At 47.0% G+C, this 26,882-nt stretch overlaps 1 protein-coding gene across 1 annotated transcript in view; it reads left to right on the top strand.

Annotated features, from left to right (window-relative positions):
* The first annotated feature begins 7,994 nt into the window (after nt 1–7,994).
* The window catches only part of ANKS6 (ankyrin repeat and sterile alpha motif domain containing 6), a 50,371-nt gene continuing 31,483 nt past the window's right edge, over nt 7,995–26,882 (top strand). The window contains exons 1-9 of the mRNA XM_060254060.1: nt 7,995–8,284; nt 9,665–10,161; nt 10,954–10,998; nt 11,630–11,834; nt 13,992–14,098; nt 14,465–14,616; nt 16,435–16,639; nt 18,131–18,180; nt 26,055–26,258. Of these exons, the coding sequence (XP_060110043.1) occupies nt 7,995–8,284; nt 9,665–10,161; nt 10,954–10,998; nt 11,630–11,834; nt 13,992–14,098; nt 14,465–14,616; nt 16,435–16,639; nt 18,131–18,180; nt 26,055–26,258 (1,755 nt within the window). The remainder of the gene's footprint in view (nt 8,285–9,664; nt 10,162–10,953; nt 10,999–11,629; nt 11,835–13,991; nt 14,099–14,464; nt 14,617–16,434; nt 16,640–18,130; nt 18,181–26,054; nt 26,259–26,882) is intronic.

Below are 26,882 nucleotides of genomic sequence, written 5' to 3'. Positions count from 1 at the left end.
ATTTGTTCTCAGGCAGCTCCAAGAGAAATGCAGGGAACAGAACAAGGGTCTATATGTGACTTTTGTCGACCTTACCAAAGCTTTCGATACTGTTAGCAGGAAAGGCCTGTGGCAAATCTTGGAACGTTTAGGATGTCCCCCAAGGTTCCTCAGCATGATCATCCAGCTACATGAAGACCAGCGAGGCCAAGTCAGACACTGCAACGACCTCTCGGAGCCCTTCCCAATAGGCACAGGTGTAAAGCAAGGCTGCGTTCTCGCGCCAACTCTCTTTACGATCTTCTTTAGCATGATGCTTCAAAGAGCCGCAGTAGATCTAGATGATGACGATGGTGTCTACATCCGCTATCGCACTGATGGCAGCCTGTTCAACCTGAGGCGACTAAAGGCTCACTCCAAGACAATGGAAAAACTCATCCGAGAGCTACTATTTGCTGATGATGCTGCACTCGTCTCCCACTCGGTATCAGCTCTGCAGCATATGACGTCCTGCTTTGCAGAGGCTGCCAAGCTATTCGGCCTAGAAGTTAGTCTGAAGAAGACAGAAGTTCTCCACCAGCCTGCACCCCAGGAAGATTATCACCCTCCCTGCATCACTGTGGGTGAATCAGTTCTGAAGACAGTCCAGCAGTTCAGCTACCTAGGGTGCATCATCTCCTCAGATGCCAAGATCGACAAGGAGATTGACAACAGGCTGGCAAAGGCAAATCGTGCATTTGGCCGACTGCACAAAAGAGTGTGGAGCAACAAGCATCTGAAAAAAGGCACAAAGATCAATGTTTACAAAGCGGTTGTGATGACAACCCTCATCTACGGCTCCGAATCGTGGGTTTTATACCGTCATCACCTGTGACTCCTTGAGCGCTTCCATCAGCGCTGCCTTCGCACCATCCTCAACATCCACTGGAGTGACTTTGTGACCAACACTGAAGTCCTCAAGAGGGCGGAGGTTACAAGCATCAAAGCACTGCTGTTGAAGATGCAGCTGCGCTGGGCAGGGCATATTTCTAGGATGGAAAACCACCGCCTTCCCAAGATTGCTCTGTATGGCGAACTTTCCACCGGCCATCGAAATAGAGGGGCACCAAAGTAGCGGTACAAGGACTCCTTGAAGAAATCCCTTGGCACCTGTCGCATCAACCATCACCAGTGGTCTGACCTAGCCTCAGATCGCAAAGCATGGAGGCACACCATCCACCAGGCTGTCTCTTCCTTTGAGAATGCACGCATAGCTGGTCTTGAGGACAAAAGGAGATTGAGGAAGAATCGCACTGCTACAGCACCAACCCCAAATCAGACTTTTCCCTGCAGCCACTGTGGCCGGATCTGCCTATCCCGCATTGGTCTTGTCAGCCACCAGCGAGCCTGCAGCAGACGTGGACTACTGCATCCTTCTTAAATCTTCGTTCGCGAAGTCAAGCCGAGAGAGAGAGAGAGAGTTAAAGTGCTGTGATAACAGTGATGTTTAAAGGGCAATCTAGTGCAGTCTATGTACAGGCACCTCTTCATACTTGGGCCGGGGCAGCTCCGCCAGTCGGCAGCCCAGCAAGCACGGAGGGGGCAGAGATCCTCCCTGCGCTCCCTAGGCACTAAGGTCTACCTGGTGGGAGTCTGCACACTACAACTCCAGTCAAGCCCAGCCCAAACAGAGCAATAAGGGACGATGTCAGGTCCCAACCGGCCCAGCACACCAATACCGCTGACCGTGTGAGCAGCAATGTCACCGAACACCGTCCTTGCCCAGAAGCAGCAGCTGCCGGCAGCGACTCAACAACTCACCGACTCAAGAGCCACCAGCAGCCAGACGCCGCTGGTCTGCTGAGATGCAAGCCGCCGCCATGGCCAATTAGTTACAGGTGCACCGGAAAAAGTTACTGCAGTTAGGGCCTGTTGTCAAGCATGGTGAAATTCCATTGATAATTGATTCTTATAGGGTCCTGTCTAACACTGGTCTGTGAAGTATCAGGGAGGACCCAGCTTTGCTAGCTATGTTATTCTTTCCCTCCCCCCTTCTTGCTTTATTGCCTGAAAAGTAGAAGTAGTGAGAAACTAAACTAGCTTGAGAAGACATAATCAGCACCTTCCCATACATTCCTGGTAGGAAGTGTGACACATCTGGGGAAAGCAAGGACAGAGTCCTGATAACACTATGAGAATGTAGACATTGAGGCACTTCCGGTTACAGCGAGACGAGGCGGTCACGTTTCAAGCCATCAGGGCAGGAACGGATCGAACCGTGCGGGTTGGGGGGTCATAGGACCCAGGCAAAGCTCCCATCAGAGGAGCATTGCTAGCAGAAGGGGTCTTGGGGAGAGGCACGGGGGAACTTCGAGGTTCCTGGCTTTTCTACCCTCACTTTGCCCCAACCGCATCATGTGCCATTAGGTGAGAGAGTCTCAGCTACCGGAGACAGAGGTGAAGGTGGAGGGCGTTTGGTGAAAGTAAATGAAACTAACCCAAAAACGGAAGACCAAGAGAAGATGAAAAGGAAAAAAAAGGACAGTATATACCTGAAGTAAGGCGCTTTTTGTTATGGCTGCAAATTGGGCTTGGCTCGGTCGCTGTGACGGAACCGGCCCGATTCTGCCTTCAGACCCGGTCCCGTCAGCTCCCTATTGAGTCGCCAACTCCTGGAGGGAGCTATTTCTCCTCCTGCCCCTTGGGCTCGCTGCCACCACCTGCTCAGTCTAGGGGTTCAGATTGAGAGGAACAGGACTCCCAATCCCCCTCTCCAGCTATGAGGCCAGGCCTCAAGGTCCTCTGCCACCCTGTACTTGGGTTTCACAGAGACCTCAGCACTTCTTTGGGGCACCCCTGGAGGACTGGCACCTTATCCAACTGCATGCCTTCCCCCTTCCCCGGGGCCCCCTTCTTAAAACAGCGTGGTCTAAAGCGGTTTGGGGATCTATGTGGTACAGAGATGGACTGCCAGCATTTAAAACAGTAAAAATATTTAATTAAAAGAGAAAAAGAAAATAACAGAAGAACAAAACAAAAACAGTTGCTTGTAAAAGGTTACACAGCACAGCACCCGCACAGCAAACAGCATGACAAAGGAAATGTGGTTATAAACGCATCCTACTGTCCCTGATCTAAACACGCCCTGCCTTTTGGATGACTTACTTTGTCTGGCTGCCTGGGGGCCTCATTTTGCATAAATAGGCCTCTTCCCCAGGCAGGATCTCCCAGGCGCACATTCTTCTCCGTTGAGTGCTAGCTGAGAACTGGTTTCTCTTCCTGCCTAACACATGCCAAGAACAAAAGAACTTCCTGCCTCTCTAGGAGGCTTTCCCCCTAGAGTTGTTGGTTTGGCTCTGGAAGGGAGGGGGGGAGTGAGGGGAAGGCTAGGCCCAAGCTTGCTTGGCAGTTTCATGTTTTCCCTCCCAATGAAGCACCAACATTGACTAAAATGGCGTTTCTCCACACGTCCCCCTCCTTAAATTCTGAGCCGGAGGGGTTGCCTCCTACAGAGGTGACCCCGTAGCAGAATCCAACCAAACAAGGAGAAACCCATTTACCCAAACAGAACATTCACCAAGATTAGGAATTTTCTCAACAATACAAAGTCCAACACCCTAGGTGTCCATGTCCTTTCTGGACAAGTCGCATTGCTGCATTCGGAAGGAATGTCCAGTCTTTAAGATGTACTCCTCCATCTCCCAGGACCACCTCTGGAGTTTGGTGCTCTCCCTCCGTTGCTGCTGTTGCTGGGGTGAGTGGCCCATCAAAGGAGCAAATTCCTGGCCCCACATATGAGGTTGGAAACTGCCCAGTTCCCACACAGTTGCTTCTTCTTTATCCCTCATTGGTGGAATGTTCCCTCTGTCCACTCTGACCTCCCAGAAAACCACCTCTGGGGCTCCAAACAATTGCTGTCCCAGGTTCTTTTTGTCTCCTTCCTTCCTACTTATATGCAACACCATGGACCTCGCAGAGAATGGCTGTGGTATATTCACCTGCACCACCTTAACTGCCTTTCCCGTCTTCTCCATAGCCACCACATAAGTAGCATCGTCCAGGTCATCCACCATCATTTCTTGACACTTGCCTAAAACTTAAGACTCATTTAAAACATTGTGTGTAAAGACTGCTACGTGTTGTGGAGATCGGATGGGAGAAAATATATAATGTTATAGAAGATCTGATTTATATTAAGGATTAAGTGGACTATTTTTTTTGGACTAAGAGCTGTAGAAAAGTGAATAGTTCATTAAAAGACTGTGTTCGATCAATATAATATAAGTAACTTGGAAGAAGAAATTTAAAGACTAGAAAGACCAGAAAGACAAAAAGGGGGAAAAACGGACAAAGAAGAAGAGGAAGAAAGGGGAAACAGAAGGACCGAAGGAAGAAAGAAGAAGAAAGAGAGGGAAAGCAAGGAATTGAATGCTGTTAGTCTATAACTGTATAATTTACAAAAGTGTGTGAATGTGTGTGGGTCTAAGTCAAAGTGTATGGTTAATGAGAAAGGATTAGGATGGAGAATGAATGAAGAAGTGAGTGTATGTAGTCTGCAAGAGGTAGTGAGTGGAGTGTTGAAAAGGGTTAAGTGGTGCAAGAGGAAGGCAAATAATGAATAATTATTGAAATCAGTTGAACATGAACCATTATTGCTTGGGGAACAAATTGATTTAGACTAGTTGGTAAAGGGATACTAAATCTCTGTATTGGTGTCTTCATTCTATATTAGTATATGATGATTTGAATTTCTCCTGCTTAACTCAATGATAGAGGGAATCATGTTGTTGCAGGATGCTCTCAAAGTATTTCAATCATCTTTTGAAGATTTTTTAATGGGGGCATTAAATCAGATGCAGAACAATTTAATGGAACAGATAGGGGGATTAAAATTTAAGTCTGATGGATTAGAAAATGGACTGAAGGGCATAAAAACGGATATGACAAAATTGATGCAAACCAAAAATTCTATTGATACAAAACAAATACTAAAGGAGCAAGGTACAGGAGACTTGGAAATTAAACAGGAAGAATCAGAGAACAGGATTACTAGATCAGACATGTATAAGGTAAAATATACTTCAAGATTTTTAAGCATATCAGAAGAAATAAATGAGGATTTATTTTGTTCAGTAGCGGAAACATTGACCCCCATGCTGGAAAAAGAACCAAAAAAAGCCGAGAGGGAAATTGAATATATATATCTCTTAAGCTAAAAAAGAATGGTTCACTTAGAGAAATACACATAAGGAAACAGAACAAAGATGCAGTTTGGAGAAGGAAAAGGGAGCAACTTATTAGATCTAGAGGTTAGAAAAATAAAAAAATGAAAGAGATATTATGGATAATTAGGCATTTAACTCCAAAACCAAGAGAGGTTTTAAATAACCAAGAGAGAAATTGGCATAAATGGAAGAAATACCAAAAATGGAGGATTCATTAGGAAAGTATGGAATTTATCAAAATTACATAATTGGATGGTGCTGCTGAATGGAATGCCAAAGCAAAGTTAGATTAGTGGGGCAGGTCATACAGATGGTTAAAGGTGTATGGAAGTAAGGCATTATGTAAGGTTTCGAGCGTCATCGATAAAAAATCTTTAATGAGTTTTCCTTGAGTGTAAGTGAAAAGGATAAATGGGTTTAATTTGTAATGCAATAATGAAGGTGAATGCATTAAATGGTGAATAGAGATAATGGAATTTGAATGTATATATATAACAGTGAAAACACTGCCTTCGACTTCTGTTTTAATAATACTATTTTCTTTTGTATGGTAACGGGCTTGTACACAATATATTAATTTAATAAACTATAAAAATATTGGGGGGAAAAAGAATGTAGACATTTATGATAGTTTATGTGTGAGAGCTACCCCGCAACCCCATCCTTTGGAATCCTTTTGAAGTAAGCCTTAAAAGTATTGTATCAATGTATTGGCAGCATTACTCTCAAGAACCCGTTACACAGAAAGTATTGGTCTATCAATAAACATAGTCTTTGTATCAGCTTTGACTCATCATTGAACCCGCATGCTTGACACCGGGATCTGGGTGTGGCCGGCACAGCTCCGTCAACCGAACAAACAGGCAGGGGGTGGTTGTGGAATGAGAAATAATTCCTCGTCGGCTGGAGGGGAGGGGGATGGGGTTGGAAGTCTCACTCGACCATCGTGAGCGCTCCACCGAAGCGATCAACGCCGCCGGCTCCACTCACAGCTCCACCCCTTCACACTCAGCCACCCCGCTCAAATTGTCGCCACCTCCCTGTTGCCCGGGCAGGCACTCACACCACCCCAAGGTCCGTCTCTGCGTTGCTAGGCCAAATCGGAACGGTCGTAAGTGTCTCTGTTTTCCTTGTTTCCTTACTAGTAAAAGTCCCTGTACAGACCCAGCTTTTTTCCCGCTGTCGACCACAATAGCACCTGCTTTACTCCCTTTCTTCCAGTCCAGGAAGTGCAGGGTGTAGCGGCAATAGCATTCTTAATCGGCAGGCGCCCAGCACCAGTGCTCCGTGCCTGCCACCTTCTTCCTCTGATGGTGTAGAATAGGTATGTAAGAACGGAATGAGTTTTGCATGTATAGTGAGATAAGAAACCTCTTCATCACATCGCTTTCTAATTTGCTGGTCAGCCTCTAGTTAGTTTTTTTTTGTTACCTTTCATTTTAATGTATCTGAAGAAGTGTACATGCACACACAAGCTCATACCTTGAATAAAACTTTGTTGGTTTTAAATGTACCTCTGGACTCAAACTCTGCTCAATACAAAAGAGATAAAAGGATGACAAATTCATACAGCTTTAGAAATGAAGTGAAAGCTGCCTGAGAACAAGTGGGAGAAACCAGTCACCAGGAGTAGATGACACATCAATAGAACCATTCCAAGCCACAGAAATTTAGTCCATCAGAATCTTAACAAGATTGTGCCAACAAATATAGAAAACAAAACAGTGGCCCACAGACTGGAAATGGCCAATTTACATCTCAGTCCCCCCAAAAAGGCATCAAAGACTGCAGTGACATCAGCCCATAAGGTTAATTTCTCCCAGGAGCCAGGGGACACCCAAAATCATACAACAAAGACTTATGTGACAAGAAATGTTAAGTCTTCAAACTGGATTCCAGAAAAGGAAGAGGCACAAGAAACAGTATTGCAAATTTACCATGGTTACTGGAGCAAAGAAAGAAAATGCAGAATTAAATCAGTTTGGGTTTCATCGATTACAGCCAATCTTTTTTGACTCTGTGAATTATGAAAAGTCATGGTTGTTTCTAAGAAATGAGCATGCTGAAGCATCTGATTGTTTTGATGTGCAACCTGTACTCCAGACAAGAGTCTACTGTTACAACAGAATATGGAAAAACAGAATTCTTTCCAATTGGTAAAGGTGTCAGACCAGGATGTATTCTATCTCCCTGTCTCTTCAATTTATATGCAGAACATATCGTAAAGAAAGCTGGATTATATTTAGATGAAGGCAGAGTGAAAACTGGTGGAAAAAACATTAACATACTGAGATATGCGGAAGATACCACTTTACTGGCAGAAAACAGTGAAACCTTGAAATGACTCTGTGCTGAAGCAGGATTAGAGCTGTGTAGTACTGGGATATTGCACAGCTTTAATCAAGGTTGATGGTGAAGAAATTGCAGCTGTTCAAGATTCCAAGAGGGAGAGACTGCAACCAAGCAATCAGAGGACTGAGCCCAGGAAGGGCAGCCATAGGGGAGCGGTAAGGGATTCTTAAGTGTATAGGTGAATGGCTGGGAAGCCAAATCAAGTATTCCCACCGCCAGGCAGGAAGCGGGTTCCTTTGACGTGTGGTGCTGGAGGAGAGTTCTGGGGATGCGGGGAGGATTCAGCCTGAGCTCCCGCTAGAGGCGGAGGTCGTGGGAGCGCCTGAGAGGGGCTGGTTGGGGGAGGGCCCTTCGCTCTCCCTCCCCCTTGCCGGGCCTCTTCTCGGCGGGCGGCGCCTGCTGGTGTGGCCGGAAGGGCGGCAGGCGGGCCGCCTTCCTTCCTGCCTCCGGCCGGGGCCGATGGGGGAGAGCGGCGGCGGGGCGCCTGCGGGGGTGCAGCTGCTGCTCCGCGCTTGCGAGCAGGGCGACTGCGAGAGCGCGCGGCGTCTGCTGCTGGGCCCGGCGGCGGCGGGAGGAGGCGAGGCGGGCTCGGGGGTGCCGGTGGACGGGGCGGACGAGGCGGGCAACACCGGGCTGCAGCTGGCGGCGGGCGGCGGCCACGAGGAGCTGGTGGGCTTCCTGCTGCGGAGGGGCGCCTCGGTGCAGAGCCGCAACTGCTGCGGCTGGAGCCCGCTCATGCAAGCCGCCAGGTGAGCCCGCAGCGCTTCCCCCCTGCAGCCCCAGCGCCGGGATGTGCTGCTCTCAGGCTTCCCACAACTAGCCTGGCCTCACACCCAGACCTATGCCAGGGATGCCGGGCCGGCCGGCTCACCCACTAGGCAAAAGAAGCTGGGGGTGCCAAATTGGCCTCCCACCCCCTCCACCTAGCCTGCCTGCTGCCACCGCTCCATTTTTCTTCCCTTGGCCGCACCGCCTCCTCCTCCCTCCTGACCCTTCCCCACGCCACCTGCTTTTCAGTGCCGGATCCGGCTCTGCCACAGCCTTCTGGCTCTCTAAAGCCCCCCTCTCTCGCCCAATCTCTGGGTCAGCAGGCAAAACCGCGTTACTGACTCCTCCCCTCCCCACTTCCTGGCTGGGAAAGGCGTCAGCGACAGCCGAGGCGCCCTTTCAGGACGCTGCTCAGGATAGATGAGCACAGCGCAGCTCTGCGGCAGTTTTGCCCACCGACCCAGTGATCGGGCAAGAGAAGGGACAGAACGCTTTAGAGAGCCAGAACACTGCAGTAGAGCCGGTTCCGGCATTGAAAAGCAGGTGGCGTGGGGAAGGGTCGGGAGGGAGGGAGGAGGAGGCGGTGCAGCAGGGGGCACCTTTGGGGGGTGCCAGGCAGCGAGTCTGCCTAGAGTGGCATGGGGCATCGGGCCGCCCCTGCACGGATGAAAAGTGTGCATTCCAGACCGATGTCCAATTTAAAAGAACAGAAGAGGCTCTTAAGTGAAGGACACGGAAACTTCTTGCTGCTGTGATGCCACTCCACTGGCAGCTCAAAGGTCTCTTTTCTATCTGATATCTCTTCTTTCAGACTTTCTCCTTTGGATCCTGCTTCCACTGTCTGAACCTGACTGAAAGGAAAGTAATTCTGGCAGGATGCTGTGAGACTCGGGGAATGTTCAGCAGCCCGATTACCTTCCTCATCCGCTTATTTGCTTCATTTGTAGTCCACATTTCTCCCCAGTGGAGACCTGAAGCAGCCAACAGCATCCTCCTCTCCTCGTAACCACCCTGTGAAGCAGGAGAGGCTGAGATAGTGACCCCGAAAGGGGAAAATAGGTCTTCTAAATAGTGAGTCTGAGCCTGAAAGGGAGCTTGTCTTACTTGGTGAGATTTGAAGCAGTTCATTTCCTGTGCTGTCCAATCATTCTCCTGAACTATACTTGTCTTGTAGAACCGACACGTGCAGCGCAATTCTATGCATGCCTACTCAGAAGTAAGCCCCACTGTACATAAAAACTGCAGTTAATATGCACAGAATACGTGAAACTATAATCCCATGTTTTAAATTCAAAGAAGATGCTTTTGTGTTGCTGTTTAAACCTTCTGTGTGGAGTAATGTTTTCCTCTCCCATCTCTAGGTTTGGACATCTCACTGTGTCCTGCATCTTGCTGGAAAATGGCGCTGACCTCAATGCACAGAACAAACTGGGAGCCAGTGTGCTCACCATGGCTTCTAGGGGGGGGCATGTCAGTATTGTGAAGTTGCTGCTGGAGGCTGGTGCTCACGTGGACAATTATGACCATCTGAGTCTCAGCTTGGACAAGAGCAAAGAGGAGCTGCCTGCTATCACCCCTCTCATGGCGGCTGTGCAGCACGGGCACGAGGCGGTGGTCCATCTGCTGCTAGAATGGGGAGCCGACTGGAATTATACCGTGAAAACCATGGGCTGGACCCCACTGATGTTAGCAGCTGTTAGCGGGAGAGTGAGTTTGGCACAACAGCTTATGAACAAAGGAGCCAATCCAGATCAGCTGAACATATTGCATAAAACTCCATACGAAATATCTGTTGACTTCAAACATGAAGACATGAAGAATTATCTGGCACCTCTCACAACGGTTAGACCTCAGACAGGTACAAACTACTTAGAAAAGACTGTTTGCTTACTTCATTTAGACCTTCCTTTTCTCCCCAAAGGGGCTGACATTGCTCTACTTCCTTCCATTTTATCCTTACAACAACCCTGTGGGGTAGGTGAGGCTGAGAGGGGGTGGCTGGCCCCAGGTCATCCAAAAAGCTTCCATGGCAGAGGACGGATGTGAACCCAGGTCTTCTAGATCTTAGCCCAAAACCCTGAACCACAACACCACACCGTTTTAGTTCTGTATTTTTATTATGAACTGCTCTATCAGCTTTATAAACAAACAAACAAGAAGAAGAAGAAGATATTGGATTTATATCCTGCCCTATACTCTGAATCTCTAGAGTCTCAGCGTGGTCACCATCTCCTTTCCCTTCCTCCCCCACAACAGACACCCTGTGAGGTAGGTGGGGCCGAGAGAGCTCTTACAGCAGCTGCCCTTTCAAGGACAACTCCTGTGATAGCTCTGGCTGACCCAAGGTCATTCCAGCAGCTGCAAGTGGAGGAGTGGGGAATCAAACCTGGTTCTCCCAGATAAACTGTAATGACAAAACTGTTTTGTACTCTTAGACTAGTGAAAAGGGATTCCACAGTCTGGTAACAAGGTAAATAGCCACATACCTGACTTGCATCACCATAGTGACGTCAGAGTGGGCCATTTTGGCTATTGGGTTTCTACTGTTTTTTATTTTGGATGAAGTAAGGTTGCTTGATTAAATTATACTTCATGAAACTGTGGCTGTTGTACAGCGCTTAGGTTATGCATGATATGTTTTCCTTTGCAGATAAGCAGAAGAGGCAGCCTGATATCTTTCATGCCCTAAAGATGGGTAAGGCATTCTTTTTCTTGCTGTTATATCTGCATCTAGTGTATTCCAGGACATGGTTGCCTTAGGCATCTACATCAGATGACTAGGTGACTATTTTACAGAGCTGTGTGAATTAGCCTTTCTCATTTCTGCAGTTCTTTCTTAACCTGTTTATGAGGGCTGCTTTCTCTTCTGGATCAACTCAGCAGCTAAGGAGACCTTCTGGGTGGGCTTGCTCTTCTGTGGCTGTTTTTCTATCGGAACTGTGGGATTCCTTCCCCCCCCCCATAAAGATTTATAACCAGAGAAAATCAGCATTTAAAATTCCCTGACCGCCAGTGCAGTCCTAAGAATGCTTTGCTGAATAGACCTGAGTAGAATTCTGAGTAAGCCTGTTTTGGATTGCTCTCTCAAAAGATTCTAGGACAGACTACTCTTAAAAGCTCACACAGGTTCATGCTTCTGGCAAAGGCTTACAAATTAAACTGTATTTCACTCAGATACTGTTTTGAGAAGCTTCCCCTTCCACTATTTTAAACAATTCTTTTCACTGGTTTTATTTGATTTATATTTGGTGTGGTATGCTGAAAATACACCTTGTTGACTGCTTTGAAGTCTTACCTGTTGCTCAAGAATGTTGCTGTCTCGGTAGGGAACTTTCAGCTGGTCAAAGAGATCACAGACGAAGACTCAGCACAAATCAACATTGTTAATGATGATGGTGCTTCCCCACTGATGATCGCAGCGGTCACTGGACAGTTGCCTCTCGTACAGCTACTGGTTTCCCGAAATGCAGAAATTGACAAGCAAGATAATGTCCATGGCTGGACAGCTCTAATGCAGGCTACATATCATGGGTAAGAAATTGTGTTCCCTGGCATGGGGAGACAAGAGGGGCCTGTGCTCACATTTACTGCCCCTGTTGTGATCACATGACCCAAGACCCCTGAGGACGGAGAAGCCCGTTTTGTTCCCAGGGCAAACTCCAGGCTTTCTCAGGCCAGCCTACTCTGGAGAGGACCTGTAGGGGGAAGTGTTGTGTTCTGAACCGTTTCCACCCTCCTCATCTCTGTTTACCTGGCTCCTGAAAAATGAGAGGAACTGTGCAAAGTTTGAGGAGTAGTCTGCTTGCCCCCCTCCCCGAAACTGCTAAATGTGCCTCTCCCTCCTGTGAGCTTGTCGGAGGAACCATGGATTGCATGTAATGCTTGCGTAGAATGTGGGGCGGGGGGGGGGGGGGAGAGTTAAAGTGTGGAGGCCCAAACTGTGTGATGGTCCTTTGTTTATCAGTGTCTTTATTCATGCCCTGTGTATAGTGGGGTATAAATGGAGACGTTCATGATGGGACCTCAAAGCAGCCTACATGTCTTCTCTCTCTGATTCTGTCCTCACAACCACCTGTGAAGCAAGTTGGGCTGAGACTGTGTGACTGGTCCAGGGTCACTCCTCAGGCTTCCACAGCAGAGGGGCACTTCGAACCTGAGCTGACCCACTGAAGGGAGTGTGCAGGGCAGATCAGGGGCATGCACACAGGAAGTTGCATGAACATACAAGTTTTACATCCAAAGTCTGAAGGCCAGCAGATCCTGTGGCTGGAAAGATGCGCAAAGGACTCAGAATAAATCCTGTGCTCTGCTACACTCTTGTCGTTTGAAGCAGTCCTAAATAGTAGGAGGAAGAGCCTGATTTGGTTGCCAAGATCATTGAAGGCCACAGTATAAACGGGTCTTTGTTGAAGCCTAAGTCAGTTTCAGTTTGCTTTATTACGGTCCATGACCAAATACACAGCACAATGCAGGCCAACAACAACCACATAAAAATTGTAAAAATCAAGATGGACCTAAATAGGTGAAACGTAAGATATTTAAAAAATAAATGTGAAAATAAAATATAGGACATTAGTATGAATAATGAGATATGACAAATAATACAGTAGTGGTCAAACATCTTCTAGCTTAATAAATATAGTACATATAAAAAATTTAAAAATTATATAGCTCCAGAAAAAATATTAACTACAATACACTGGTTAAAATTACAATCTGTTACCTTGACATTAACTTGTAAGAACCATAAAATGCAATTTGTGGAGGCCTAAGTCATTTATAGTCTGAAACTAAAAGATCATACCGATCTCTCTTTAGATCCAATACAGCCCTCTTGACAGGGTCCATAATTTTCATGGTAACTACTGAACTCATGACCGTTTCTAGTTTGTTACAATTGTAAAGGGTTAATCAGAGGCTTATTGTGCTTCTCCTTCCCGTGTGAGGTGAAAGGAAGTCAGCAGGCTCTGGCAAAGTAAGGGGTTTCTGAGAACTCTCTCTCATTCTTGGATGTATGATACTGTAAACCCAGATGGGTAGACTTCTCCAGTAACCCGACAGCAAGAAACTGAGGTTGAAAATAGGCAGCAGACACAATATTAGATCCCCCCTCCCCCCCTGCTCTATCCATCTATTTACCTGCTCTACCCATTGTATGAGCTATAGGTATCTTTATGTATTGATTGGTGGGAATTTGGCCATTTACTGATATTAAATGAAATTCAGCACACATGCAAGGGAATTATATAGAACTTAGTAGCAATACTTCAAATTGTATAATTATGTATTGTAAGCTGCCCTGAGCTCGCTTGCGGGGTAAGGTGGGATATAAATAAAATCAATAAAATAAAATCAAAACTAAAATATTTCTGGTTTTGTAGGTTAACAGCCTTAGGGCAACAACTCTAGCACTGCCATAGCAACATTAGAATCTCGATGGTCTCACATTCCTTAAGAATACTGGTGGCCTTAATTTTGAGCTTTGACGCAGGTTGAACCATGTTTGCAAAGCTGGGAAACAAGTGAATCATTGTGGTCACTTCAGGTACTAGTAGCTGGCTGAAAAGGAACAGGAATAGTAGGCGGCTGAAAAGACACAAGGAAAAGTTTAGGAGAACTTAAATACCTGGGGAATGCAGTTATTTCCTTTTTGTGTGCCTAATGTGTGACTTGTGTCTTTTTTTAAAGAAATAAAGAAGTTGTTAAGTATTTATTAAATCAAGGCGCTGATGTCAATCTTCGTGCTAAGAACGGATACACGGCCTTTGACTTGATAATGCTTCTGAATGATCCAGGTATTTCGCCCTTTCTCCCTTCACCCATACGTGCATAGGCATGCAATGTCTCCAGATCTCATGACCCGTGTTCCCTCCAGATCTCCAAATCTCATGACCCGTGCTGAGTTAGCATGAGCCAGCTCACAGATTTTTAGCCTCCAGCTCACACATTTTTGTCTTAGCTCAGGAAGGATGACCCCAGAGCACAATAATTTATGCAGTAGTTTACACCTTTAATACCAGTAGCTCACAAAGTAAAATTTTTGCTCACAAGACTCTGCAGCTTAGAGGGAACATTGCTCATGACACAAGAGGCTGGTTTCTAATGACACACTTTGGGGGTACAGAATTATTTCCACCACAAGCTGCCTTTGGGTTTTTCAGATGCAGAAGTCATCCGGTTGTTGGCCTCAGCATGCATGCAGGTGGATAAAGAGAAGAGTAAGCCAAGCAGCAAATCAGCTGTGCTTTCCTGGAGAAACAAGCCATCCTTCGATGCCCCCCCAGTGGTGCCAGATGACAAAGGAGGGCTGAAGGTATGGAAGTTCAATATGCTGTATCACAGGAAGTCATAAATGATAGATGACCATTTCTGTTGAGGTTAAAAACTTAGCTTAGATGGAAATGGAACAAGTCATGTTGAATCCATTCATAAGATGGGATTCCACCAGGAGACAATTATCCTAATTGACTCTGCAAGGAGAAAACAGTGTATGAATTGTTGAGGTTATGGGTGCTGGGGGGGGGGCACAGGAAAGGTCAGCCTTAGACCACAGGAAAGGGAATGAATAAAACACTCGACTCCTGCTCTTCTCTAAGCTCACCAGTTACCCCAGCTATGAGCTCCTGGGGGGGAGATTCCTTTCCATGTGGAACCCCTCCCAGATCCCGAGGGAGCCACATCACTCGGGCACTGTCCCCTCTTGCCAGATCCTGCAAGAGGTCTAGCAGCAAGATGCAGCTGCCTTTTTCTCTCCATAGCAGCTGGCTTACAGAGGAAGCTGCCCAGCTGTTCTTTGCTGTTCTGTAGCATCCTCACTGTATAGATCAAGTGACAAAGTGAGTTGCCCTTGGGGTTTCCATCTGGTCCTGCGAAGCCGGAGGCTTGGATCAGACCTTCTGGTTGGAGCAGTGTGAGTTGCCCAACTCACCAACCCTAAGAGTCTGTGGCTTGCATGATGATGCTTGGTTGGGAGAGCTTCCCATTGGGCACACACCCCAGTGTTCTCCTGCTAAGTAACCATGGTAGTTGATCCCTCCTCCTGCTTCCTGTTCCCAGGTAGTCTTTTCCTAGGAAGGAGCTGAACAACTAGCTCTGTCTTTTGGCTTATAAAGCTGGAGAAGTGAACAGGTAGATCCGAGTCTAGTCGCACCTTAGAGACCAATAAGATGTTGAGAGTCAAATCTCCCTTCATCAGATACCTTCATCAGAGCTTTGATGCTTCAGAATTCACCCCCTGTCATGGACCAGCTAAGCCCAGCAGAGCAGAGAGTCACAGACTTGCAGAAGACTCTTCTGAGAAGGAGTCAGCCGGCCAGCCTGCCTGAGCCCAGCAGCAGAGGAGGCGCTGCAGGAGGAAGCAGGCTCTGAGCGGCCAGACAGGAACCAACACGATGGCCCTTCAGCCCCCACTCCCCCGCCCTGAGCTGCCAACAGAGAGCCAGCTGCCAGTCAGTCCCCAGAGCCTTGGGAAGGGTGTCAGAGGAAGATGAGGGGAGGCCTGCAGGACAGAAGGTGCCCTGCCTGCCTCGCAGCGCAGCATCAGCAGTGAGGGGAAGTGCTGGTGGGAGCAGGACTGAGGCAGCTGACAGGTGCAGGACGTAGTAGCGGCTTAGAAGCAACAGAGAAGGGCGTGGCTGTGGGGAAGCAACTTGACCTTGCTGCCTGTGCTCCAGACTGAAGTCTGAAGGGAAGGCTGTAGAAAGGTACAGGCCAGGGTCAGAGATAAAGAAGTTGGCCTCTACCTTTGGATCCTGGCTCTCGGATTTCCCTTCAGACTTGAAGCTGTGAATGTTGCCTGCCCTGGGCCTGAACCCTGGGACTGCACGTGGATGTCTGGCCTTGGGACTGCTTCCCAAACTGCCTGTGGTGGGCCTGCAATCAGGACGTTAGTGCCCCCACCCCCCACGCATCTTGCTGGTCTCTCCGGTGCTCCTGGAGTCAGGTCTAGCTTTTCTGTGGCAGACCAACTTGGCTGCCCTCCAGAAACTGTCTTCATGAGAGGGTAACAGGACGGGTCCTGAGCTTTAGGAAGATTTTTTTAAAAAAATTAACATATATGACAGATTATTTGCATAGCTATTTACTGTGTGTGATGAGTATGTATTTTTCTTTGGTGCATTTTTGTTTTCAGTCATGGTGGAACAGGATGTCCAATCGATTTCGCAAGTTAAAGTTGACCCAAACTTTAAACCATGGATTTGCCATAAGCCCATCTGTGCCTTTTCCAGAAGAGTCCAAATCACTGTTTGATTGTACAATGAAGGCCACCTTGCAGAGCTGTAACCCTGGAAATCATCACATCACTCCAGCATGGGCATCCAGGCACAGCTCTATGGGTAAAAACAGTTAACTTCCGCCTTTGGGGCATGAGTTCCCCTCCGTGCAGCTATGCAGTGGGGGCGGGGGGGGGGGGTCTGACATGCAAACCTACACAATGGACCGGCTTTTTAAAAAGGAATCAAGTATTGATTATATTTATGTGAATATCTATTTAAAAGATGAGATTGCATAAGTTTTTAAAAAATGAATAACAGTTGTTATTACGTTGAAGGTTTTTAAATTCCCTGTTTCTACAGACAAATAATTATGTGAAAAGTATCTGCTTTTAGCCTTAGCAATAGAGCTCCAGCAAAAAACGAGATAAAAGGCTTGATAATGTAAGTTTGTTTTAAGTCGCTTCTGCAGCCACCTTTCCTGAGTCAGGCCATCATTCTGCCAGGATGAAGGCTGGCCTCTTCTTCTTCCGAGTCTCAGGCGAGAGGCTTCCCTATCAGCCCCTCCTGGAGCCTTTGAGCTGGAGATACTGCCAGGGGCCCTCCCCTGCTGCTGGAGCCACGGCCCCTCCTGCATGCATGTGGTTCTGCAGGCAAAAGCCGGAGGAATGTATGTAGTTCCGCCTGGGTGACAACTGCTGGGAAGTTTGCTTCACTGTATACAGACACTGGGAGCAATAGCCAATTGTATCTTCTCAGTGGATGTACCTGCAGTGGAGAAGATGCATGTGCAGTCATTAAAGGTGGTTTATCTGCCTTTCCCAACATGCAAGCCCTTGCTATGTAAGAAATCCATAACAGTTCAAATGTTTCTGAACTGTAAATAGGCAGAAACCTGGTAGCATTTTTAGAAGTCCAGAGCTGCTAATATGCCATGACTTGAGCCAGTGATCCATCATTGGGCTGGCAATAGTTAACCCTGGAAATGGAGCATTGAACTAGTCACCTAATTCGTACTGGCAGAGGATCTCTGTGTCTGGAGTGTGCTGCTTCAGAGGGCAAGTGGAGGCTTGTTAAATCTCCAAGGGTTCTCGTGTGGTTTCTGAACGACAAGTTTGTTTTCTGGGCGGGTGGGATTTGGAGAGTAACACTTGTCATGCCTTTGGGCACCTGCTTGCCATCTGCAGGGGGACTCTCGGGCACAGGCTGAAATCTTCCTTGGGCCATAAACCTGCCACCACCTGGGAAGGTGTCCTCAAGCAGTAATTGCTGAAGTCCGTCAAATGGCATAATCTGTATTTCTTATGCCAGCCTGAATAAAACTCTGGTCTACAGATTTATTTAAAGTGAATTTAAAACTGAATTGCTATTTTGGCAATGTACAGATGGCTCATCTTATGTGAAGATATTTTTCAGAAAACAGGGATATGTATTTAAAACTGGTCAAAATCACACCTTTTATATCTGAAACTAAAAAAAAAAGTAACATGGCAAACTAATCTTTGAAAATCAGCCTAGCTATAAATGGAAAAATTGTTTTAACATGTCACCTAGAATAAATTTTACATGACTTATGGGGTAGATTTAAAATAATGCTATTAATGTGTTTTTCAGGTCTAGGCACTAGAAAGGCAGAAAATGATTATGAACTATTGACCACAGTGGTAAGTCATAATGCTGCTAGTATATCAAGAACTTTGCCAGGTTGCACTGCCAATCTTGTCTAAACAGCCCAAAAGAAATACGAAATATTCTGATTATTAGCAGTAATGAATTATCAGGTATACAGAACAGTCCTTATTTTTACAGTAAAAAAGCAACAGTTAATTCCCATTTGTTGCCTAGTCAGATAAGATGCTGTAAGAGCAGCTGTGTAATGACATCAAAAAGCAGCAGCATCATTGGCCCAAGTAATTTGGAACAAAAGATCAAAGTGAAGGTCTCCCCTGAAGAATCAGGAGAATTCAGGGGCTGCTTCAGGGAGCAGGAGTCCAAAATGAGCCACCCTGAAAGTTTGGTTGATGGCTGCGTGGACCGTTGAGGAGAGAGGAGGCTCTTGCTCCTGCATCAGGGCTGCCCACGTCAGCAGCTTCATGCCTGAGAGTCCTGGGCCACTGTGGAGAAACGCCATTTTAATCCATGTTGGTGCTTCATTGGGAGGGATCGCTAAACTGCCAAGCAGGCTTGGGCCTAGCCTTCCCCTCACTCCCCCCCTCCCTTCCAGAGCCAAACCAACAACTCTAGGGGGAAAGTCTCCTAGAGAGGCAGGAAGTGCTTTTGTTCTTTGCATGTGAGTTAAGCAGGAAGAGTTTTTAGTTCTCAGCTGCAGCTCGAAGGAAGAGGTTGCCAGTGTGGGAGCTCCTGCCTGTGCATGCGGCCTATTCAAAAGAAAATGAGGCCTCCAGGCAGTAAGACAAAGTAAGTCATCCAAAAGGGCAGGGCATGTTTAGATCAGGGACAGCAGGACGCGTTTAAAACCACATTTTGTTTGTCAGGCTGTTTGCTGTACGGGTGCTGTGCTAACTTTTTAAATGCAACTGTTTTTGTTTTGTTTTTCTTTCCCTTTCTTTTTCTCTTTTAAATAAATATTTTTTTGCTGTTTTAAATGCTGGCAGTCAAACTCTGTACCACATAGATCCCCAAACCGCTTTAGACCACGCTGTGTTAAGAAGGGGGCCCCAGGTGAAGGGGGGAAGGCATGCAGTTGGATAAGGTGCCAATCCTCCAGGGGTGCCCCAAAGAAGTGCTGAGGTCTCTGTGAAACCCAAGTGCAGGGTGGCAGAGGACCTTGAGGCCTGGCCTCACAGCTGGAGAGGGGGATTGGGAGTCCTGTTCCTCTCAATCTGAACCCCTAGACTGAGCAGGTGGTGGCAGCGAGCCCAAGGGGCAAGAGGAGAAATAGCTCCCTCCAGGAGTTGGCGACTCAATAGGGAGCTGACAGGACCGGGTCTGAAGGCAGAATCGGGCCGGTTCCGCCACAGCCACCTTTTACCAGTGAGAGATTTAGCCAATGCTCTTCCTACGAGAGATTTAACCAGTGCCCCTCCTACGAGAGATTTAGCCAGTGCTCTTCCTACAAGAGATTTAACCAGTGCTCTTCCTATGAGAGATTTAACCAGTGCTCTTCCTAAGAGAGATTTAACCAGTGCTCTTCCTATGAGAGATTTAGCCAGTGCTCTTCCTACAAGAGATTTAACCAGTGCCCCACCTATGAGAGATTTAACCAGTGCCCCTCCTATGAGAGATTTAGCCAGTGCCCCTCCTATGAGAGATTTAGCCAGTGCTCTTCCTACGAGAGATTTAACATGCCCCTCCTATGAGAGATTTAACCAGTGCTCTTCCTACAAGAGATTTAACCAGTGCTCTTCCTACGAGAGATTTAACCAGTGCCCCTCCTATGAGAGATTTAACCAGTGCTCTTCCTACGAGAGATTTAACCAGTGCCCCTCCTACGAGAGATTTAACCAGTGCCCTTCCTATGAGAGATTTAGCCAGTGTCCTTCCTATGAGAGATTTAACCAGTGCTCTTCCTATGAGAGATTTAACCAGTGCCCCACCTATGAGAGATTTAACCAGTGCCCCTCCTATGAGAGATTTAGCCAGTGCCCCTCCTATGAGAGATTTAGCCAGTGCTCTTCCTACGAGAGATTTAACATGCCCCTCCTATGAGAGATTTAACCAGTGCTCTTCCTACAAGAGATTTAACCAGTGCTCTTCCTACGAGAGATTTAACCAGTGCCCCTCCTATGAGAGATTTAACCAGTGCTCTTCCTACGAGAGATTTAACCAGTGCCCCTCGTACGAGAGATTTAACCAGTGCCCCTCCTACGAGAGATTTAACCAGTGCCCTTCCTATGAGAGATTTAGCCAGTGTCCTTCCTATGAGAGATTTAACCAGTGCTCTTCCTATGAGAGATTTAACCAGTGCTCTTCCTAAGAGAGATTTAACCAGTGCTCTTCCTATGAGAGATTTAGCCGTGCTCTTCCTACAAGAGATTTAACCAGTGCCCCACCTATGAGAGATTTAACCAGTGCCCCTCCTATGAGAGATTTAGCCAGTGCCCCTCCTATGAGAGATTTAGCCAGTGCTCTTCCTACGAGAGATTTAACGTGCCCCTCCTACAAGAGATTTAACCAGTGCCCCTCCTATGAGAGATTTAGCCAGTGCTCTTCCTACGAGAGATTTAACATGCCCCTCCTATGAGAGATTTAACCAGTGCTCTTCCTACAAGAGATTTAACCAGTGCTCTTCCTACGAGAGATTTAACCAGTGCCCCTCCTATGAGAGATTTAACCAGTGCTCTTCCTACGAGAGATTTAACCAGTGCTCTTCCTACGAGAGATTTAACCAGTGCCCCTCCTATGAGAGATTTAACCAGTGCCCTTCCTATGAGAGATTTAGCCAGTGTCCTTCCTATGAGAGATTTAACCAGTGCCCTTCCTATGAGAGATTTAACCAGTGTCCTTCCTATGAGAGATTTAGCCAGTGTCCTTCCTATGAGAGATTAAACCAGTGCCCTTCCTATGAGAGATTTAACCAGTGCTCTTCCTATGAGAGATTTAACCAGTGCCCCACCTATGAGAGATTTAACCAGTGCCCCTCCTATGAGAGATTTAGCCAGTGCCCCTCCTATGAGAGATTTAGCCATGTGCTCTTCCTACGAGAGATTTAACGTGCCCCTCCTACAAGAGATTTAACCAGTGCCCCTCCTATGAGAGATTTAGCCAGTGCTCTTCCTACGAGAGATTTAACATGCCCCTCCTATGAGAGATTTAACCAGTGCTCTTCCTACAAGAGATTTAACCAGTGCTCTTCCTACGAGAGATTTAACCAGTGCCCCTCCTATGAGAGATTTAACCAGTGCTATTCCTACGAGAGATTTAACCAGTGCCCCTCCTACGAGAGATTTAACCAGTGCCCTTCCTATGAGAGATTTAGCCAGTGTCCTTCCTATGAGAGATTTAACCAGTGCCCTTCCTATGAGAGATTTAGCCAGTGTCCTTCCTATGAGAGATTTAACCAGTGCCCTTCCTATGAGAGATTTAACCAGTGCTCTTCCTAAGAGAGATTTAACCAGTGCTCTTCCTATGAGAGATTTAGCCAGTGCTCTTCCTACAAGAGATTTAACCAGTGCCCCACCTATGAGAGATTTAGCCAGTGCCCCTCCTATGAGAGATTTAGCCAGTGCCCCTCCTATGAGAGATTTAACCAGTGCTCTTCCTACAAGAGATTTAACCAGTGCTCTTCCTGCGAGAGATTTAACCAGTGCCCCTCCTATGAGAGATTTAACCAGTGCTCTTCCTACGAGAGATTTAACATGCCCCTCCTACGAGAGATTTAACCAGTGTCCTTCCTATGAGAGATTTAGCCAGTGCTCTTCCTACGAGAGATTTAACCAGTGCCCCTCCTACGAGAGATTTAACCAGTGTCCTTCTTATGAGAGATTTAACCAGTGCCCTTCCTACGAGAGATTTAGCCAGTGCCCTTCCTATGGGAGATTTAACCAGTGCCCCTCCTACGAGAGATTTAACCAGTGTCCTTCCTATGAGAGATTTAACCAGTGTCCTTCCTATGAGAGATTTAGCCAGTGTCCTTCCTACGAGAGATTTAGCCAGTGCTCTTCCTACGAGAGATTTAACCAGTGCTCTTCCTACGAGAGATTTAACCAGTGCCCCTCCTTTAAGAGATTTAACCAGTGCCCCTCCTATGAAAGATTTAACCAATGCTCTTCCTACGAGGGATTTAACCAGTGCCCCCCCTACGAGAGATTTAACCAGTGCCCTTCCTACGAGAGATTTAGCCAGTGCCCTTCCTACGAGAGATTTAGCCAGTGCCTCTCCTACGAGAGATTTAGCCAGTGCCCTTCCTATGAGAGATTTACCCAGTGCCCTTTTTACAAGAGATTTAGCCAGTGCTCTTCCTATGAGAGATTTAGCCAGTGCCCTTCCTATGTGAGATTTAATCAGTGCCCTTCCTACGAGAGATTTAGCCAGTGCCCTTCCTACGAGAGGGTCCTGTTCTTCAAGTTGAAGGAGAGGCTGTTGCTGCCTTGGAAAGTATCTTCCACTTGGTCAGTGGAAAGTATCTTCCATTGCAGGAGATAAATGTAGGTGGGATGTATGAGGGTGGGGTGGAGGGGGCGTGTCCTGGGACTGGTGACACTGTCAGGAAGGGATAGGAAGTTTTCTGATGTGGAGCTGGAGAAATCCCAAGATATTGCATTCATTCCAGAGCTGCCTTCTCCTTTATTAGCAGCCTGAACAGCCCAGAGTAGCTGGAGCTCATCAGAGCTTGGAAACTCAAAAGGGTGGGCCACACAAACACACAAGTGTGGGCCTATGATTTGCAGGGGAGATCCTATCTCCCTGCCCCCTCCCCCTCCCACACTTTCCTGACAAGCTACAGCTGCAGCCTGGCCCAGTGCTGCTATGGTGCTCCGCTGGAACCCAGCAGGAACCACACAGGAGGTAGGAGCCTTCTCAGTGCTTGGGCAGAGAGCTCATCCTCTACCTAGAAAAACTGTGACCCAGTTTGGTGGTGCCTACTTGCATGATAGGGAATCCTCCAGGGCATGTGGGGTGGCATTTCACTTTCCCACTGTTCCCTTCCCCATACTATTTTCTCTTTCCCTCCCTCTGGCAGCCCCCATCTCCTCTCCCCTTCTCCTGGCTCAGTCTCTCCTTTTCAAGCAGTCATCAACCTACCTTTTATCCATCTTCCATCTTCAGCTATATTTATTATTTATTTTCTTCATCTATCCCCCATCTTTTTCCACAGTGGGGACCAAAACAACTTATATTATTCTCCTCTCCTCCTTTTTATCTGCACAACACTCATGTGTGCAAGGCTGGGCTGAAAGTATGTGACTGGTTCAAAATCACACAGTGAGCTTTCACAGCAAGATGAGAATTTGAACCCAGGGCTTCCAGACCCTACTCTGAGAGTGGCAGAGCCAGTTTGGTGTAGTGGTTAAGTGTGCGGACTCTTATCTGGGAGAACTAGGTTTGATTCCCCACTCCTCCACTTGCACCTGCTGGAATGACCTTGGGTCAGCCATAGCTCTTGCAGGACTTGTCCTTGAAAGGGAAGCTTCTGTGAGAGCCCTCTCAGCCCCACCCACCTCACAGGGTGTTTGTTGTGGGGGAGGAAGATAAAGGAGATTGTGAGCTGGTTTGAGACTGAGATTCTGAGTGGAGAGCGGGATATAAATCTCATATCATTATCATCTTCTTCCTCCTGCTTACACCTCATTGGCTTTCAAAGGGTGGCTACTGTTGAATAGTGGCAAGCAGCTGGGCCTAGCTGCATAATGCAAATCAGGTGGTATCAAGTCACCCAGAGGTTGCTTCCAGACTTACACATGCCATCTTCCAGGTGGGACCTGGAAGTCTCCCAGATTTACAACTGAACTCCAGACAACAGAGATGTGTCCCCTGGAGAAAACGGGTGCTGTGGAGGGGAGACTCTCTGGCATGATATTAAGCTGAGGCCTCTCCTGTCCCCAAGCCCTGCCCTCTTCAGACTTCACCCCGAAATCTCTATAGGAGTTTTGCAACCTGGAGCTGCCAACTCTAGCCAAGCCTGATCCCAATAAGTCCTCCTTCAAAGGCTACAGTAGGCCTGGAAAGGGCCCTGCCCTTCCTCCTGCCTTTGATTGGCAGAAATCCCATCTCCCCCCTTTCTTGCTGGGCTCCCAGGCACTCTGGAGATGGCTGGAGCTGCTCTGGGCGAGCTTCCTTGCCCCTCCTGGTGGCATCGTCTGGGAGCTGCTCAGATGAGGGCCCACAATGCTTGCAGGAGGGATTCTCTCTCCCTTCCTTTTTCACGGGGCCCAGTACGACTCCAAGGCTTTCCCAGGCTGCACAGCCAGTGCTGCCAGGCCTAGCAGAGCTCCCAGGCTGTACGGCTGCAACTAGGCCCAGAGCAACATGCCCTGCAAGGGTCCTGGGCCATATGGCCACTGCTGGCAGGCCCACCGCAGCTTCCCTGTCCTATCTGCGAACACTGGAGGCATATGCATTCTCTGCACTGGAACAGAGAATACTACTTTATTCTGGAATTACCCCACCTATTGTTGTGGGTCAGCCTGGACTCGGCAACAGCAAGAACTCCTTAGGACAGGGGTGTCAAACATATGGCCCACAGACTAAAACTGGCTTGCCTGAGACTTTATTCCATCATGTGGCTCTTTCTTCCCCCTCCCCCGCTTGTCCTCAGCCTTTGAAGTTGTAGGCTTCCCTCAGCTTTGTCCTTGCATGTGCCTTTGCCTGCTCCAGCATGAAGCTCTTCTGGGCTTGCAAAGTTGCAAAGAAGATGTGGAATGGATTTTTCATTAAGGTCTCTGCACCCACATAGACTACACTGGGAGTAATCTACATGGGCCCAAAGAACATAATGGAAAATCTGTTCCACATTTTTCAGCTTTTTTATGGCCAGTTGAAGCTGTTGCGTTCTGGAGTTATGTCGTTGAAAATAAAAAGGTTGATGCTCCGAGACAGCTTGTCTCTGCTGAATGGACCTGAGAACTGGTGCCTAGTGAGTACTAACCTGGGAACCCACAGCCAAAGGGGGATATTACACAGGAGGGCCCTTGCTAATCTGAGTAGACCCGGGGGTGGGAGGGGAGAAGCTTGCAATGCCCAGCCATTTCATTTTTTCCTCGGCTCAGAGCATTTTATATTTTTTGTTTATATTTTTAGTTTCTGTTGTGATGCTTGTGCTTTTTCTTAATGTTTTATGTTTAAAATTGCATTGCCAAATCCCACTATTCCCCACCTTTCCATTTTAGGCAGGCATCTTTGAAGAGGGGGAAAGTTGGGGTGGTGTCAGTTATCAAAGACTGTTAAATAAACAAAACATCACAAGAGTTTTGAGCATGTTTCTATTTTAAGTTTCTATCTCCATTACCTGGCATTACATTTTATGACACATGTGGCCTGGTCCCACAAAGTCCCCTTTACATCAGATCTGGCCCTCATTACAAATGAGTTTGACACCCCTGTCTTAGGAGAAGAGGATTCCTCAGGAGAAGAAGAGCCTCAGGAGATCAGCTCTGACTTGGTGTGCACCAAGGCTTGACATCTGTATAGTTTTTTGCTTTAAGGTTTTCTGCAAACCTAGAGGATTACCCAGGTTTTCAGAAAAATATCTATCATATGGCCTCAGTTCTGCAGATTTTTCTCAGATTTGAAAAGTTTAAATTTTTTTTTGCAGATTTATATATTCACAGATGGGGGCCACATGTGGCTAATAGTATATAGATGTGTTTGTATAAAATTGCCTTGTTCTCTCTGCAGTCATTCTATCATGATGTTAGATACCCTGATGGGAGATGGCTGTCTGGGCAATATGTGATGTCATGGTTGTCTGAGTGCTGTTGAGTAGTCTGTTTATAAAATGTTTTTATTGTATTTTATTGTTTTATTATATGTTGTACTCCGCCCTGAGCCCTGCGGGGAATGGGCAAAATAGAAATTTGCTAAATAAATAAATAATAAATAAATAAAATACCTTGTTATTCCCCTTTCCCCCATCCAGTTAAGAAGTGGGGCTCCATTTACAAGGTTGCCTAATGACAAACTGAAAGCTGTGATCCCACCTTTCTTACCTCCTTCAAGTTTTGAGCTGTGGAATTCAGACAGGACCCAAACGAGCCAAGATGGCGGTGGTGGACAAGGGAAGCTTGGCGTTCCGTACAGATCCAGCAGCCACGGCTTCAATGGCAGTGCTACTTCTGACAAAGTAAGAAACTCATGGTGCAATCCCGAGGGCTCTTTCCTGGGAGTCAGCCCCATTGAATAGGCAACAGTAGATTTCCAAGGAGACCTGCTTCGAACTGCTCTCTCAGAAATACCATAATGCTTTTTGTGTGGTTTTATTTAAGCCTAAACAGCTCACTCTTCATGATTAAGATATATTATTTTCTTCACTCTAAAACAAATAGTCTCTTGAATTTTTGTGTAGACTAGATTTTTTTAAAAATATTTTTGATTAAACGTGAAGATAAGTTGCTTTGTTAGTCCCAGAAAATAAGATAGCAGCATTTATTTGATTTACTCTCAGATGAGAGCATAAAAGCTCTTTGTTTGTTTACTGCCTGCAGAATAGGGCTGGGAGAACTGGAAACCCATGCACTTTCATTTTTTCTTCCAGAATGTTTCTTTGAAAGAATCATAGAATCCCAGAGTTGGAAGGGATCTCCAGGGTCATCTAGTCCAACCCCTTGAATAATGCAAGAAACGCACAAATACCTCCCCCCACACATATTTCCAGTGACCCCATTCCACACCCAGAAGATGGCAAAAAAACCCCCAATCCTCTCCAGGGTCCCTGACAACATTGGCTTGGAGAAAAATGGCTGCCTGA

This window comes from Heteronotia binoei, chromosome 14, assembly GCF_032191835.1.
Source record: "Heteronotia binoei isolate CCM8104 ecotype False Entrance Well chromosome 14, APGP_CSIRO_Hbin_v1, whole genome shotgun sequence".
NCBI classification, from domain to species: Eukaryota; Metazoa; Chordata; class Lepidosauria; order Squamata; family Gekkonidae; genus Heteronotia; species Heteronotia binoei.
This window is presented reverse-complemented; position numbering and strand designations above follow the sequence as displayed.